At 34.5% G+C, this 13634-nt stretch overlaps 1 protein-coding gene across 1 annotated transcript in view; it reads left to right on the forward strand.

The window, feature by feature from the left end:
- The window catches only part of USP34 (ubiquitin specific peptidase 34), a 108153-nt gene that overhangs the window by 43835 nt on the left and 50684 nt on the right, over positions 1-13634 (forward strand). The window contains exons 19-33 of the mRNA XM_054383754.1: positions 113-202; positions 1017-1112; positions 2223-2305; positions 3604-3758; positions 4628-4741; positions 5649-5748; positions 5857-6016; positions 6419-6545; positions 6640-6787; positions 9793-9893; positions 10688-10897; positions 11517-11642; positions 12391-12513; positions 12624-12707; positions 13031-13117. Coding sequence (XP_054239729.1) covers positions 113-202; positions 1017-1112; positions 2223-2305; positions 3604-3758; positions 4628-4741; positions 5649-5748; positions 5857-6016; positions 6419-6545; positions 6640-6787; positions 9793-9893; positions 10688-10897; positions 11517-11642; positions 12391-12513; positions 12624-12707; positions 13031-13117 — 1804 coding nt within the window. The remainder of the gene's footprint in view (positions 1-112; positions 203-1016; positions 1113-2222; positions 2306-3603; positions 3759-4627; positions 4742-5648; positions 5749-5856; positions 6017-6418; positions 6546-6639; positions 6788-9792; positions 9894-10687; positions 10898-11516; positions 11643-12390; positions 12514-12623; positions 12708-13030; positions 13118-13634) is intronic.

Consider the following 13634-nt stretch of genomic DNA (forward strand, 5'->3'; position numbering starts at 1 on the left):
CTTTGTTGGCATATTTGCTCACTGAAAAAGTACTTCTCAAAGTACATTTGAAATGACTGTTTTAATCTTGTAACAATCATATATTTTCATCATTTCTCTCTTCCTCCTTTAGATCAGTAGTAGTTTCACTTCGTCTTCTTCCAAAGCTGTTTGGTACATTTCAACAGTTTGGGAGCAGTTATGATACACATTGGATAACAATGTAAGTAGCCCCTTGTCTGCAACAGACTAACAGAAGTGATGACATTTAGCCATCTGCCACAAAGCTAGCTTCTTCAAAGTGGTCCAAATTAATAATGACCTAAGGTTATTGTCTGTCTGTGTATGTCTTGGATGTATGAGCTTATCTACTCACTCAGGCTGATATTCCTTCATAATACGCACTACTCTTCCAGCTAAGGTGAAAACTAAGTTGTGGTTTTTTAATCTCTACTCCTTTAAATTCCAAAGGACTTGCAGAGAGTACTAGACATCAAGTAGTTGTAATAATTTAATATTATGTCGCTGTTCTGATTGCATATCAAAAGTTTCTCAGTAATAAAATATTTAGTTTATAAGAGAACCTTTGAAATGTGAAGACAGATCATATGGCATTTTTTAACAGAACAAACTGTACAACTAGCTAGTCTAACTGTAGAGAACATAGTACTGAAACATCTGAGAAAGACTACAGTGATTATCAGCAATTTTTCTTGGCCTTTTTGACATGGTGTTTAAATATATGCCCAGTTCTGAGTTTTGGCTTAGACCTTTTCTGAATTAGGGCCCTTAGGAACAGTTTTCATAGTTTCAAAAAGGAGTATTCTCCACCAGTCCTGTTTCTGAAAATGATGATGATGACAAGGAGAAGGGTGCTGTACTGGAAAAATACTCCTGAATTCATGGTTGATAGGAAATGGAATGCTTACTTCCAGGTTTTGCATATGCAGTTTTTCTATAATGACTTTGTAATTTCTGTAGCTTTTCTGATCTTTTTAAGCAAAGCGTAATAATTTCTGCCTATTAAATTTACACAGGTGGGCAGAAAAAGAACTTAATATGATGAAACTTTTCTTTGATAATTTGGTACACTACATTCAGGCAGTCAGGGAAGGACGACATAAACATGCATTGTAAGTACACAACTGGCTTTGTGTGTGTGATGTTTTATTGTTTAAAACATTCCTTTCTGGTTTTTCTGGTGCTTCTGATGTGTTCTTAGAAGTAAATACTTCTAATAGGGATCTTAAATACTTAGGGAGGCAATGGTCTGTAAAACCAGTTACATTTAAAATGACTTCCTTTTCCTTAAAAAAACCCATACAGCTCTAATGTCACTTTGTTAAGCATTATCTTGAATAATTGTTTACAAATAAAGCACAAATATTTTATATATTCAAAACAATTTCAAATTATTTCATATAATAAAACTATTTAAATGTTTCACTTTTGAGATCTATTATTATTAAGCTTTATAGTAGGATTTTTTCCATTTAACACATTGATCTGCACTCTCCAATCTGTATGATTAAAATCCGGTGCATACCTGCAAATGACACAATTTCTAGCTTTCCTGATCCTGGAGTAATAGTCTAGTCATGTTTTGACGATTGTCAAAGTCAATGTGTAAATATGGGCATCCACAAATGAAAAGTGGTGCTATTTATGAGTCAAATTTCTACTGTACCATACTTGTTTACATTGGACGTTGCTCTAGTAAGGAAGTACTTCAAAAGCTGTTTGAAAGTGGGATGAATTGTTTTAAACTCAGGCAAAAGGGTATGTTGTTCTGTTCCTTTGACCAATAAGCTTCTACTTATAAATAAAGTTAATGTTTTAATATGAATTATAAAAATATTTTAATAAAGAGTACATATTGGAGATTAGGAATATCATCATTTTACAAGTTACGGAAAAAATGAAGGTCAGATTCTGCAAGGCACTAATGACAAAAAGATGCACTTGATTTGGACTGTATGGCAAAACCCCCATAATCTCACTCGCCCCCAAAAAAAACAACAAAAGAAGTACCTTAACTGGTATCAACTAGAGTGTCGTTCCAGGAGTTTGCTGTGGTTCTGTAATGTTGTACAAGTGAACTGTAGACTCTATACTGAACTAGAAATTCAAAACGAAGTTTAAAAGAAAAAATTATTTATTCTTTTAAGAGACACATGTATGAGTGGGAACAAAAGTTATGCCAGTAAACAATTAAACAAACCTCTGGTTTTATACAAATATAGATACAGCCACAGTGCAGAAGTTCAGGTTCGTCTTCAATTCCTGACATGTGTGTTTTCAACTTTAGGATCACCAGACCACTTCAGTAAGTATTTGAGGTACTTTATCAGAGAAGCACCTCACAGTAAGGCTGATATCATTCTTCATAATCAATGTTACCTTAATAAACATAATATTTTAAACAGGTAAAGTTTTAAGTAAACTCTGTTACTATTTCAAAAGAAGGAAGATGTTTTTAACAAAAGCACAGAACCAGCATTGGAATTTTGATTTTTATTGCAGTTCTGTGAGAACAAATTTTTGTTCTTTGTGCTTCAGTTTTTCTAAATATTAGTATTATTGTAATTATGAAAATGAGGGTAATAGATTTGGTATTTGTGGTTTGTGTCCATAATGTTTGTGTCCATAATTTTACCAGAGATCTTTACTGGAGTGCACTGTAAGTTGTGATATCAAAAAGGAGTAATTCATTATACTTTAATACAGTTGAAAATTGGTTTACTGTGTAGTAGTTGATCTATGCAGATGCTGAAATCTTTTCACTCTAAATGTTAAAAATGGAAGTATCTTGATGTAGCTGCTGGAGTTTGAAGCAGAACATAATTTTCTGTGTTTTTAGTAGCTCGTGGTGACTTTCCTTTCCATAAATTGTTTTGTCCGCTGTCGTCTTAAGCCCTTGTAAGCGAACAGCCTTCAGGGTTGTCTCAGCATCAGCTCTGTACAGACCTTCAGTTGATTGTATTGAAGTAATTATTAAAACGACTCAAGGGAGGAGTCATTTGGGTAGTCTCATTATAATTATTCAAATTTGCCATACAGTGTGTGGCTTTTCCCTGTGGTCATTAGAGTACAGGAAGGAATGAGAATACCTGTAGCCAAGAGGAAAAAAAAAAAAACAACAACAAAACTTGTAACAATGCATTTGCTGATAGGACAGCCACAATTCTTCTTAAAGAAATTTGTTGGGATCACAAGTGTATGTGCCAGCAAAGAAAACAAACCTACAGTTTTCTTGAAAGGATTAACAATGAAGTGGTTAGAGAGGTACTATTTTCATCCAGTCTCAATAGCCAGCTCAAAGTTAGACTCTAGGTTGTGTCAAATTACTATGAATTGAGAAACAAGCTGACATTTGGTACAAGCTATCATGCCATCCTACTCTACTCATTGGTATAGTACAAACTGCCAGCACTAATGACCAAAAAGTGTAGCTGATTGCCAGCTCTAAGAGGGGAAAAGTCTATGATTCCTGATTTGCAGGTGTTGCATTTTCCTTTTGTTCTTTTCAAAAACTTTGTCTTAACAAAAACTTTTTTCTGTATGCATTCTTGCACTGTATTTGATGTTAAAAAGGAGTAATTAAAAGGACTTCCCTAATTTTAGGGTTGAGTTTAGAACAAGTGGACATACTGTGGCACTGCTTAGTAGAAGATTCTGAATGTTATGACGATGCACTACATTGGTTTTTAAATCAAGTTCGAAGCAAAGATCAGCATGCTATGGGTATGGAGACTTACAAGCATCTTTTTTTAGAAAAGGTATGTAGAGAGTTCATTACAGCCTTATTATTTCTAATAATGTTTGTCTCTGAATAAGCACTATTTAACATACTGTTTCTATGACAGATACGTCTCCAGTAGACTGGGAGGGCCCCACTTGTCATGTAATAATTTTTCTCTGCCTGGAGGGAAGGCGGGGACAGATCTGTGTGAGGTTTTTTCACACGAGTATTTGAGTGTTGCCTTGTTAACTATCCTGTGTATTGTATCTAGAGCTGTGTAATACTTTTCAATTTGGAAAAAAAAAAAGCCATTCAAAACTGTCCTTTCTTTTCTGATGTATAGTTTACCTAGCTGAAAAAATAACTTTTCTTCTTTTTGGGAGTGGTATATAAATCTTACCCATCCATTCACTGAAAATAGGAACATGCAGCAGTAGAACTTTTTGCAAGGGGTCCTGTCCATTTCAACAAATGGCATTACAAAAAGGATAGATCGTGCAATAATTAGTGAAGAGGGTTTTTTGAGGTTCCACAGTTTTTTGTCCACTTTTGTAAGTGTTTGAGTTTTTGAATGGACACTTCATGTATGCTAACAAATTATCCTGGTATTTATAAGCAGCTAATGTTACAATAATACTTTTTATTCCCTCTGCACTGTTAACAGTGCAGTGTTAGAGGTTTGTTGAAGCCAATTGTAGTTGATTTTTCTTTTTTTTTGTATCATATGTAAAATTCAGAGAGTAAGATCTTTTGCAAGAATATATTTTAATTGATCTTCTACTTTCAGATGTGATTGGTGGTAACGATGACATTTATCTGTTCTAATGAAACAAATACCCTGTAATTCCTATTCATTCCACCACTGTTGGGGTTTTTTCATACTAAAATGCATGAATTTTTATTTAGATGCCACAACTAAAACCCGAAACTATTAGTATGACTGGCCTAAACCTCTTCCAGCATTTGTGTAATTTGGCTCGATTGGCTACTAGTGCATATGATGGTGGCTCAAACTCTGAGGTAAGCCTAGATTCTGTGCTCACCTTTTTTCTGAGGGAAGGGGAAAGTTAAATTACTTATCTGCAACAACATATCTCTTGTGAACTTACTGGAATATTTATTGGTTCAAGATAGTAATGCCACAGCCTGTAGTGATGGGAGTCTATAAAGATTTCTGCTTTGAGGAGAGCCCTGGAAGCTTGGGACTCAAAAGTTCCAAGTGCTGGCGGTAAAAGAGGCCAGTGATCCTGACTTTGCGCATCTGTGGCTTTCGTACCTAAAGGCAGAGATAGGAAACCACCAAGAAGGTGATGCCTGGTGCCTGCATATCTTTGTGCAGTTTACCATCTTCTTAGCATAACTGAACTATATTCACTATTGTGTTTAAAGTATGGGTTTGTAACATTTACTTCTATAAATTTGAAGATTAGGCATATTAAATTCTGACTAGAAATTGTAGACTGTGTCTCAGTTTACATATGATGTGCTTCAAAAGTTTTTCTTCTGCAGATTTTTTTATACAGAGAAAAACTGTCTTAGAAATAAAACGATATGTAGGATATTTTTCTGTGAACTGATTTCAAGCAACTTTTAATTAAAATTTCTGTTATTCCCATTAATACCACTAACAGTTGTGATTTCAAGACTTCATTTTAAAGTGTTCCTGTTTGTCAGAAAGGAAAATTCACTCATTTAAATTTTAACCAGTTCTCCTCATGCTTCAAAGTATGAAAATACTTCTGTGAAAGTTAGAGCTTTATGGCAATTGATGTGTGCCATGGTGATAGCCCAAGCAGAGGAAAACCAAATATTTTTAGTAATTTTGCCAAGAGGGAAATAAAATCTCTCAAGTCAGAAAATCATCACTCCTAATAAAACTATGAGGCAATGTTTTGTTCCTTTGTTTCTTTTCAATTTGTCAAAACAGTTGTGTGGCATGGACCAGTTCTGGGGTATTGCTTTAAGAGCGCAGTCCGGTGATGTCAGTCGAGCAGCTATCCAGTATATCAACTCCTATTATATCAATGGTATGAATTTTCATTTTAGTTTTCTGTGTCATGCTCTTTTTATTCCTAGTATTAAAATACATAGTCTCAGAGTTGTGCTTACATGGTTTACTTTAACTGGTGTTACAGGTAAAACTGGTCTTGAGAAAGAACAGGAGTTTATTAGCAAGTGTATGGAGAGTCTGATGATAGCGTCTAGTAACCTCGAGCAAGACTCTCATTCAAGTCTAACAGTTATTGAAAGAGGGCTCTTAATGCTGAAGACACACCTGGAGGCTTTTAGGAGAAGGTAAATAGCTCTATTGATATATTTTGATTCAGAATTTATTCCCATTCCACTTACAATGATTAATGAGTTATGAGTCATTGTTTCAAGTTAGAGCTAATTGGTTTTCCTTTGTGTAAAGGAAGGAAGGACAGTAGTGGATAATTTTGAAAGGTAAATACAGTTACAGGAGTTTCCCCTTATCCTTGTATAAAGATGTGTAGATGTGGTTCATGCTTCCTCATCTCTCACCAAAGAAACTTTTTCAAAGTTATTCTATATTTTTTTTTAAATAGTGATAATACAAAAAACTTCTCTTAGTTTGAACAGAGTGCAGGCTTTGTCTTTCCACTCGTTATTAAATGTTTGTGTTAAATACGTTTTGACAAAAATACTTTTTTTTGATGTTTTTACCTGCTCTTTAAGGTTTGCGTATCATCTGAGACAGTGGCAGATTGAAGGCACTGGTATCAGCAGTCACTTGAAAGCCCTGAGTGACAAACAGTCACTACCGCTACGAATTGTATGTCAGCCAGCTGGTCTTCCTGACAAGGTAAGTTAAAAGTCTTTTTACAAGTACATCCCACATGGTTAAGTTTCAGTAAGTCCACTGTACACTTGGAAAAATAAAATGTATTTTATTTCAGATGACTATAGAAATGTATCCTAGTGATCAGGTGGCTGATCTACGGGCTGAAGTCACCCATTGGTATGAAAATTTGCAGAAGGAGCAGATAAATCAGCAAGCACAGCTTCAGGAGTTTGGCCAAAGCAGCCGTAAGGGGGATTTCCCTGGTAAGCTGTATTATTTAAACCATGTATTTCACCCTTTGAAGTTTCATCCATTTAGAGCTTAGAAAATGGCTTTATTTTGCCCCAGATATGCTAAATAAACAAGCATTAGCATTTATTTCAAAACACCTACCTCGGTGTTTTGCTTGCTTGCTTTCTTGTTATGAGCAAGAGTTAGTTTGTAATGCATATTATCTGAACAAATTTTGTCCATTTATTCTAGGTGTAGCTATAGTTAGCATCACCTTCAATTTTTAATAAAAGCATTGTTTCTTGAGCCAATACCATTTATTGGAAATTGCAAAGAAAATGTAGATCTGACAAAAGTCCTTAGATCTAGCCAAGTACCAGGTCCCAACAGACTTTTCCCCACATTTTCTTCTCATGATTGTTTTTATAAATTATTTTTTTTTTTGTAACTTGAAGATTCTGTTGCACAAAACCTTATTATTATTAATTCAGAATTTGAAATCATAAACCAAATTCATAATTGTTACCCTACATATATGTATTCCAGTCAGGTGTAAGATTTTCCTTATTCCTGCAACTGCTTTTTAATTATGCTGACTCTGTGTCAAAAATGGTTGTTCATCGTATTTTGATTCTCTTAATTCGGAATATCACATCGCTCTGCAGATGGTCATTGCTTGCTTATAGTCTGATGAATATTCAATCGGTTGTTGTTCCTTTTATGTGCTTCTGAGTGAATGAAAAGTTCTGTTACTGCTGTTCAGAATGTTATTGTTTTCTGAATCATCTCCTCGGTGTCATGCTTTCTTTCTTGTTATGAACAGAAGACAGTATGTAATGCATATTATCTGGACAAGTTTGGTCCACAAACATCTTTTTCCAGCACTGCTGACCATTAGTAAAGATGTTAACATGAATCTTAGTTTCTTTTCCTAGTTAACAGTTAAAAAAAAAAAAGGTAGACTGAATTTTAGACAACATATTTATCTTCTTTGTGAAGTCCTTTTCCGTTCACTTATAAGAAGCCTTTTGGTAAAGTCTGATCTTGTCCTTACCTTGTTTTCCACCAAGTGTAGCCACATAGCAGAATTTTTTTTTTGTTTCAGATGGGAGTTTAGAAAGACATGATTTAGAGAATTAAGAATTGAAGTGCTACGGCCTCTTCATGTATGATGGCTTTTGTTTTGTAGAATGCCTGTGCTGATACCCGTGATTTTGTGTACTTCTCATGGGTGTTGCATTATTTTTAATGTTCTTATTACACTAAATATTAACATATCTTAACTATGGGAAACTGGAGAACCATATAATTTGTTTCTTATCGATTCATAAAGCCCAATCTCCTTTGCTAGGTTTAAAGCTGTGTTAATGACCCTTAACTGCTTTGTCTTGTGACTGATATGTGTTGGCTTATAGATGCATAAAATTCTGTAAAAAGGCTAATCTCTTACTAACCAAACTCCTGAAGAAGTCTGTCTGCATTGTTCTCTATGTGCCACTGTGCTTTTGAAACCATCTAGTCACGCGAGTTTTGTTTTTCAACTGCTAATTTTGAGAAGTTAGGACTGAAACTAAGACTTGCAGTTAAAACTTGTGGGTTTACTCATCCATACTCTATTTTGAGGACTGTTTTGTATAACAAAAGGACTTTCTAATAACACTGTTTGTCACAGAAGTCTCTGTGAATTATGGTTCAGTGTAATAATTGTTTACACTTAAAAACCTTGGCTAATTTTGCATCACAGGAGATATGTATTGCAAGATACAAGTGCACACCTCTGTCTCAGTGACCTTTTACTATACCTGTATTAGTTAATCTACTTGAAACAATTCTTATTTCATCAACTGAGGTAGAAATCTGAGTAGAATTTGTCAAATTCCAGTAAAAATTAATGGCTCATAATGTCAAAGTGCAAGTTTTTCTTTCACCATTTCCTGATAAAGCTAAATCTCATTGTCCATAGTGAGTTTTTAGTTGGTTTCTCTGGTAAGCTTTCAATTTCATTAGATAGAGGGAGATACTCAGTATTTATATATCAACTTCTGGCACTTGGAATTCCAGACTTGCACTTTTTTTACACTTCTTTTTATTTGTTTCATCTGTTGTTGACTGTGACTGACACTTTCTTATGCTGTTGACCATCTTTTTGCATTTTCCTGCTCTTGGGTTTCATGAACAACTGGTATGTCTGAGGTGACACAGGTCTTGTGTAACACCTGTTGGCTTAGTATTAATGTTAAACACATTGTTACAGAAGTGAGGTAACTATTATCATTAAAAGTGAAGCTGCAGGGTTTGAGATAGGCTAAACTTAAAGCATTTATTAAGTTAAAAATACATTTCTGGTGTTCTTATCATTGTGCTTCTGTCAAGGAAATATCCAAGAATGCCCACTAACCCAAAACTTTGAGCATGTATCTGCAAGTAGTAGATGCAGTTCACATTAAATGTTTCTTTTAACTCTCTCGCAGTACAATAAACTTAATTTATATTTTTTCCATTTACAGGACATTTGCTATACAATTCTTTTGAAGCCTCAATATCTTTCATAACATTTCTTGATCATCTGCAATCTGCATTGCTCAGGGAAATGTGAGATTGCATTGTCTTTTTACTCCTATCGTTTGGTCTATTCTTTTTTCCAAATTTTGCTGCTGCTTTGCTGAAGTGAAGAGGATGGTAGATTTCTGTATTATTTTTGTGGATGATGTGTTTGCCTGTCTTAATCTGTTTGAAATTATTTTGCCTGACTGCATCGGTACGTTTCAAAGCAGCCAGTTAAGGAGATTTGGAACAGTGCTACATATATAGGATTATTCCCAACTCTGTATAAAAAACTTCATGGTTTTATTGTTAACTGACAGGTGTCCTTGGAGGGTTTCTGTCTATCCATTTTTTCCCCAAAACATCCCAGAAATTTTCTGACTACATGCAAGTAAATTTAGTTGAGTGTAATAACCAGTTTTTTGCAAGGAAACTGTGTTATTGCCTCATTGTAAGTGCGACCAGAAATTTACTGAAATATCTTTTATCCTAGGTGGCCTCATGGGACCTGTGAGAATGATTTCATCTGGGCATGAACTGACAACTGATTATGATGAAAAAACTCTTCATGAATTAGGTTTTAAGGATATGCAGGTATTACCAGCATATAGATAGCAGTCACTGAAAATGATGGGTTGATGTTGCAGTTGTCTTATGCAGCTGATACATGTAGTGGTGGTAGAAGGTATGTTTTCCTTTGGGAGCATCCTATAGTTTTCTGAAACTAATTGTTTCAGGCTGTCTAGCACACGCATTCTGTAAGCTCAAACCAGTGCTGTTAGTCCTTGCTGCTGTCAGACTTTAGTAATTTTTAAAGCCTAATTCAAGTTATGTTAGCAGATGTGTTTTCATGCAATTTCGTTAGTGTACTGAGCAGTTAGACTAGTACTTTGTTGTTCTCCCCAGCAAAGTAAGGGATCAGGGACAAGGAAACAGAACTCTTTACTCTAAACAGCAAACAGCTTATGCAACTGTGCCATCAGTCCTTAAGGAAAAGCAAACCAAAGCTTTAATTACAGCTCAGAATATTGCTTTAACATTTTAGCAAGAAAATGTTGCTAACATTTTGTTAACGACAAAGATATCAATGTATCTTTAAGTTCTTAATTATGATCCTATCGAAAACAGTCCATGGTTTATCATAGACATAAAATCATAGAATAGCTTAAACTGGAAGGGACCTTAGAGACCATCTACTCCAACCTTCCTGCCATGGCCAGGGACACCTCTCAAGCAAACTTGGTTGCTCAAGGCCTCATCCAACCTGGCTTTGAACACCTCCAGGGAGGGAGCATCCACAACCCCTCTGAGCAACCCGTTCCAGAGTCTCACCACCGCCATACCGAGGACCATTTTAAGAATTCTCTCCTTCTTGTTTCTGTTTCTAGATGGTCTTTGTATCCCTGGGTGCACCAAGGAGAGAACGTAAAGGTGAAGGTGTTCAGCTTCCAGCATCTTGCCTACCTCCTCCTCAGAAGGACAACATTCCAATGCTTTTACTTCTGCAAGAACCTCATCTCACCACTCTTTTTGATTTGTTGGAGATGCTTGCCTCTTTTAAGCCTCCTTCTGCAGAAGTGGCTATGGAAGATAGTGAGGTAGTATAGCTTAATAGTATTAGAATAATTACTACTATTGTTTAATTGGATCTATTTTTCCTGTCTAGTCTGCTTCTTGTGTACTCTATTCAGTTGCTATATATATATATATATGTGTGTGTATATAGTCTTTTTATTCATATTTAATTTATGATATAATCACTACAATGACTTTTCTGATTTCTTAACAGTGTTACAATATTTCAAATGTTCTGAATATTGTAGAAGCTATAAAGGAGTAATTCTTAAGAAAGAATATTGATTATTTAAGTACATGTGACTAATAACGGGAATTGTCTTGAACAAAGGTTTGTAAAAACCTCAAGCTTTCTGTGTTATATGGCATCATTAGCTTTTGGGAAATCAAATAATTACTAGTATGTTTGAAGCAGTTGTTTATAAAGGCTTATTTACACTCAAATATTTCAAAATATGTGATAAACTAAGGATAATGTAACCATTTCATGCAGGTTCGGTAGGACTATCATGTTCTATTTATGGATTTACATCAGATAGGAAATACCGCTTCTTAGTTAAGAATAAATATTTGTTTTTAACTTTGAAATTTTGTTTTCACAATGAAGTTCACAATAAGAGCGGTTGTTCTCTGATTTGTTAGAGTGCAAGGTGTGAAGAACTTCATCTCCATGCAGAAAACTTATCCAGACGTGTCTGGGAACTGTTAATGCTTCTGCCCACATGCCCTAATATGTTGCAGGCATTCCAGAATATTTCAGATGAGCAGGTGAACAAACAGTGCTTGTTTCATGTGTTTGTTATATGTGGATGTTTTAGTGTCTAACATTTTAGTTGAATTTTCCCCAAATAGGAATGTTAAATAGTGTTAAATATGCTGAAACACAAGTAAACTTAATAAACTGAATAATTCTTATGAAATTAAACTAAACACAAGTGTCAGCTCAGTTCCCAAGGTTTGTGTTTTATGATTTATTTTTTTTTAAGTTTAATAAATTAATAAATAGTCAATACTCAGTCACAATCTTTTGGCTTGAATTGAAATAACAGTTTCTTCATCAGCAGACTTGCTTTTAACATTATAACTGGTGTAACAATAATTCTTTTGTACTCTCTTCTGTAAGTTCAAAATGTTGATAGTTACCTACTTGTTTTCTTGCCCTATAGATTAATATTCTGCCTCTTTTGAAGTTGTAGGATTTACAATTTAACAGTTCTTAAATATTGCGATTCTTTATGGATATAGGCATCAAAGTTTCAGTGGAAGTTACAGTTTAGAGTATAACATTTGGCCTCTTCCACTTCAAAATTCTGTGTACTTTAGCTTACAGTTAGTTTATTCAAATTTCATTCCTGAGGGCACATGATTAAAATTATTGTGTATAGAAATATGCATGAAAATTATCTAATTTCAAATAATAGATGAAATTAAACTACATAAAAAATAATCTTGCGTTTTCTAGATCTGCAGTGCATATAATTGTGTTAATCGATTTCTGCCTTGTTTACTTTTTAAGGGTAATGATGGCTTTAGCTGGAAGGATCTTCTGCGAATAAAAAGTGCCCATAAACTTTTGTATGCCCTGGAAATTATTGAAGCTTTAGGAAAGCCCAACAGGAGAATAAGACGTGAATCCACGGTAATACAGTTTCTTGCACAGTGTATATGTTTTTCTTTTTGAACCAAAGTACATATTGATGAGTTATTTTAATTCTTTAACTATTTTTACAATTACTTGTTTATTTTTAGGGAAGTTATAGTGATCTTTACCCAGATTCAGATGATTCAAGTGAAGATCAAATAGAAAACAGTAAAAACACATGGAGCTGCAAGGTTTGATTTTCCTACAGTATTCTGTGGTACCTAATACGCTTTTTCAGAAAAGATATAAAATTAAAACCCATTTAAAATACTATCTAAGAGGGTTTGATCTTAAATTTGGGTATAACATTTAAAAGTTTTTCTTATGTTATCAGGCCTGTAAATTAGTCCTAGTTGTGTACAAATGTTACTTCCCTCCCTGCCCCCCAAAATGCCTAGCTTAATAGTTGTTAGGGTTTTTTTATTATTTACTTGTAACACTTAGCCTGGTATCTGATTGAACCAAGTGATATTTCTGTGCTTTTTCTCACATTGGTTCCATAATATACTTACAGTTTGTTGCTGCTGGAGGGCTCCAACAATTACTAGAAATTTTCAGTTCTGGAATCTTAGAGCCTAAAGAGCAGGAATCGTGGACTGTGGTAGGTTTTTATTCACCCTTCTTCTCCAGAGTAACATAGCTGTCATTTAGAAAGATTTCCATTACTTTCATCTTTGTTATAGTTACTTTTCTGTACTAAGTGAAATTAATTCCTTAATTGAAACCACCAATATCTATGCATTAGCATCTTTTTCATGAGTATTTTATATTCCTGGAAGAACTTATTTTCCTCAGGAAAAAAAAAAAGAAATCTTTGTACTTTTGCTTTTTATATTTTCAACCCATCCTTTGTATTTTTTTGTGTATTTTTTTATTTACTTTTTGCTCCAGTTGCAGAAGTCCTACTTTGTAGAACCAGGATTTTTGTAGGTCATGGGAGCATCTTAGAGATTAAAACTGGGTTCTCTCTTTAGCAATGACTGCTGCTACTTTAGTAACACTATTGCATACCACACTTCTTTAAAAAGGACAATGTTTAGCAAACAAGAAGAGAGGACAAAAAATACTCTTTTCCCTTGTTAGCATTGAGACAAAGGTGGTATGGTGGCTATGGTATT

This window comes from Indicator indicator, chromosome 9 (assembly GCF_027791375.1).
Source record: "Indicator indicator isolate 239-I01 chromosome 9, UM_Iind_1.1, whole genome shotgun sequence".
Taxonomy (NCBI): Eukaryota; Metazoa; Chordata; class Aves; order Piciformes; family Indicatoridae; genus Indicator; species Indicator indicator.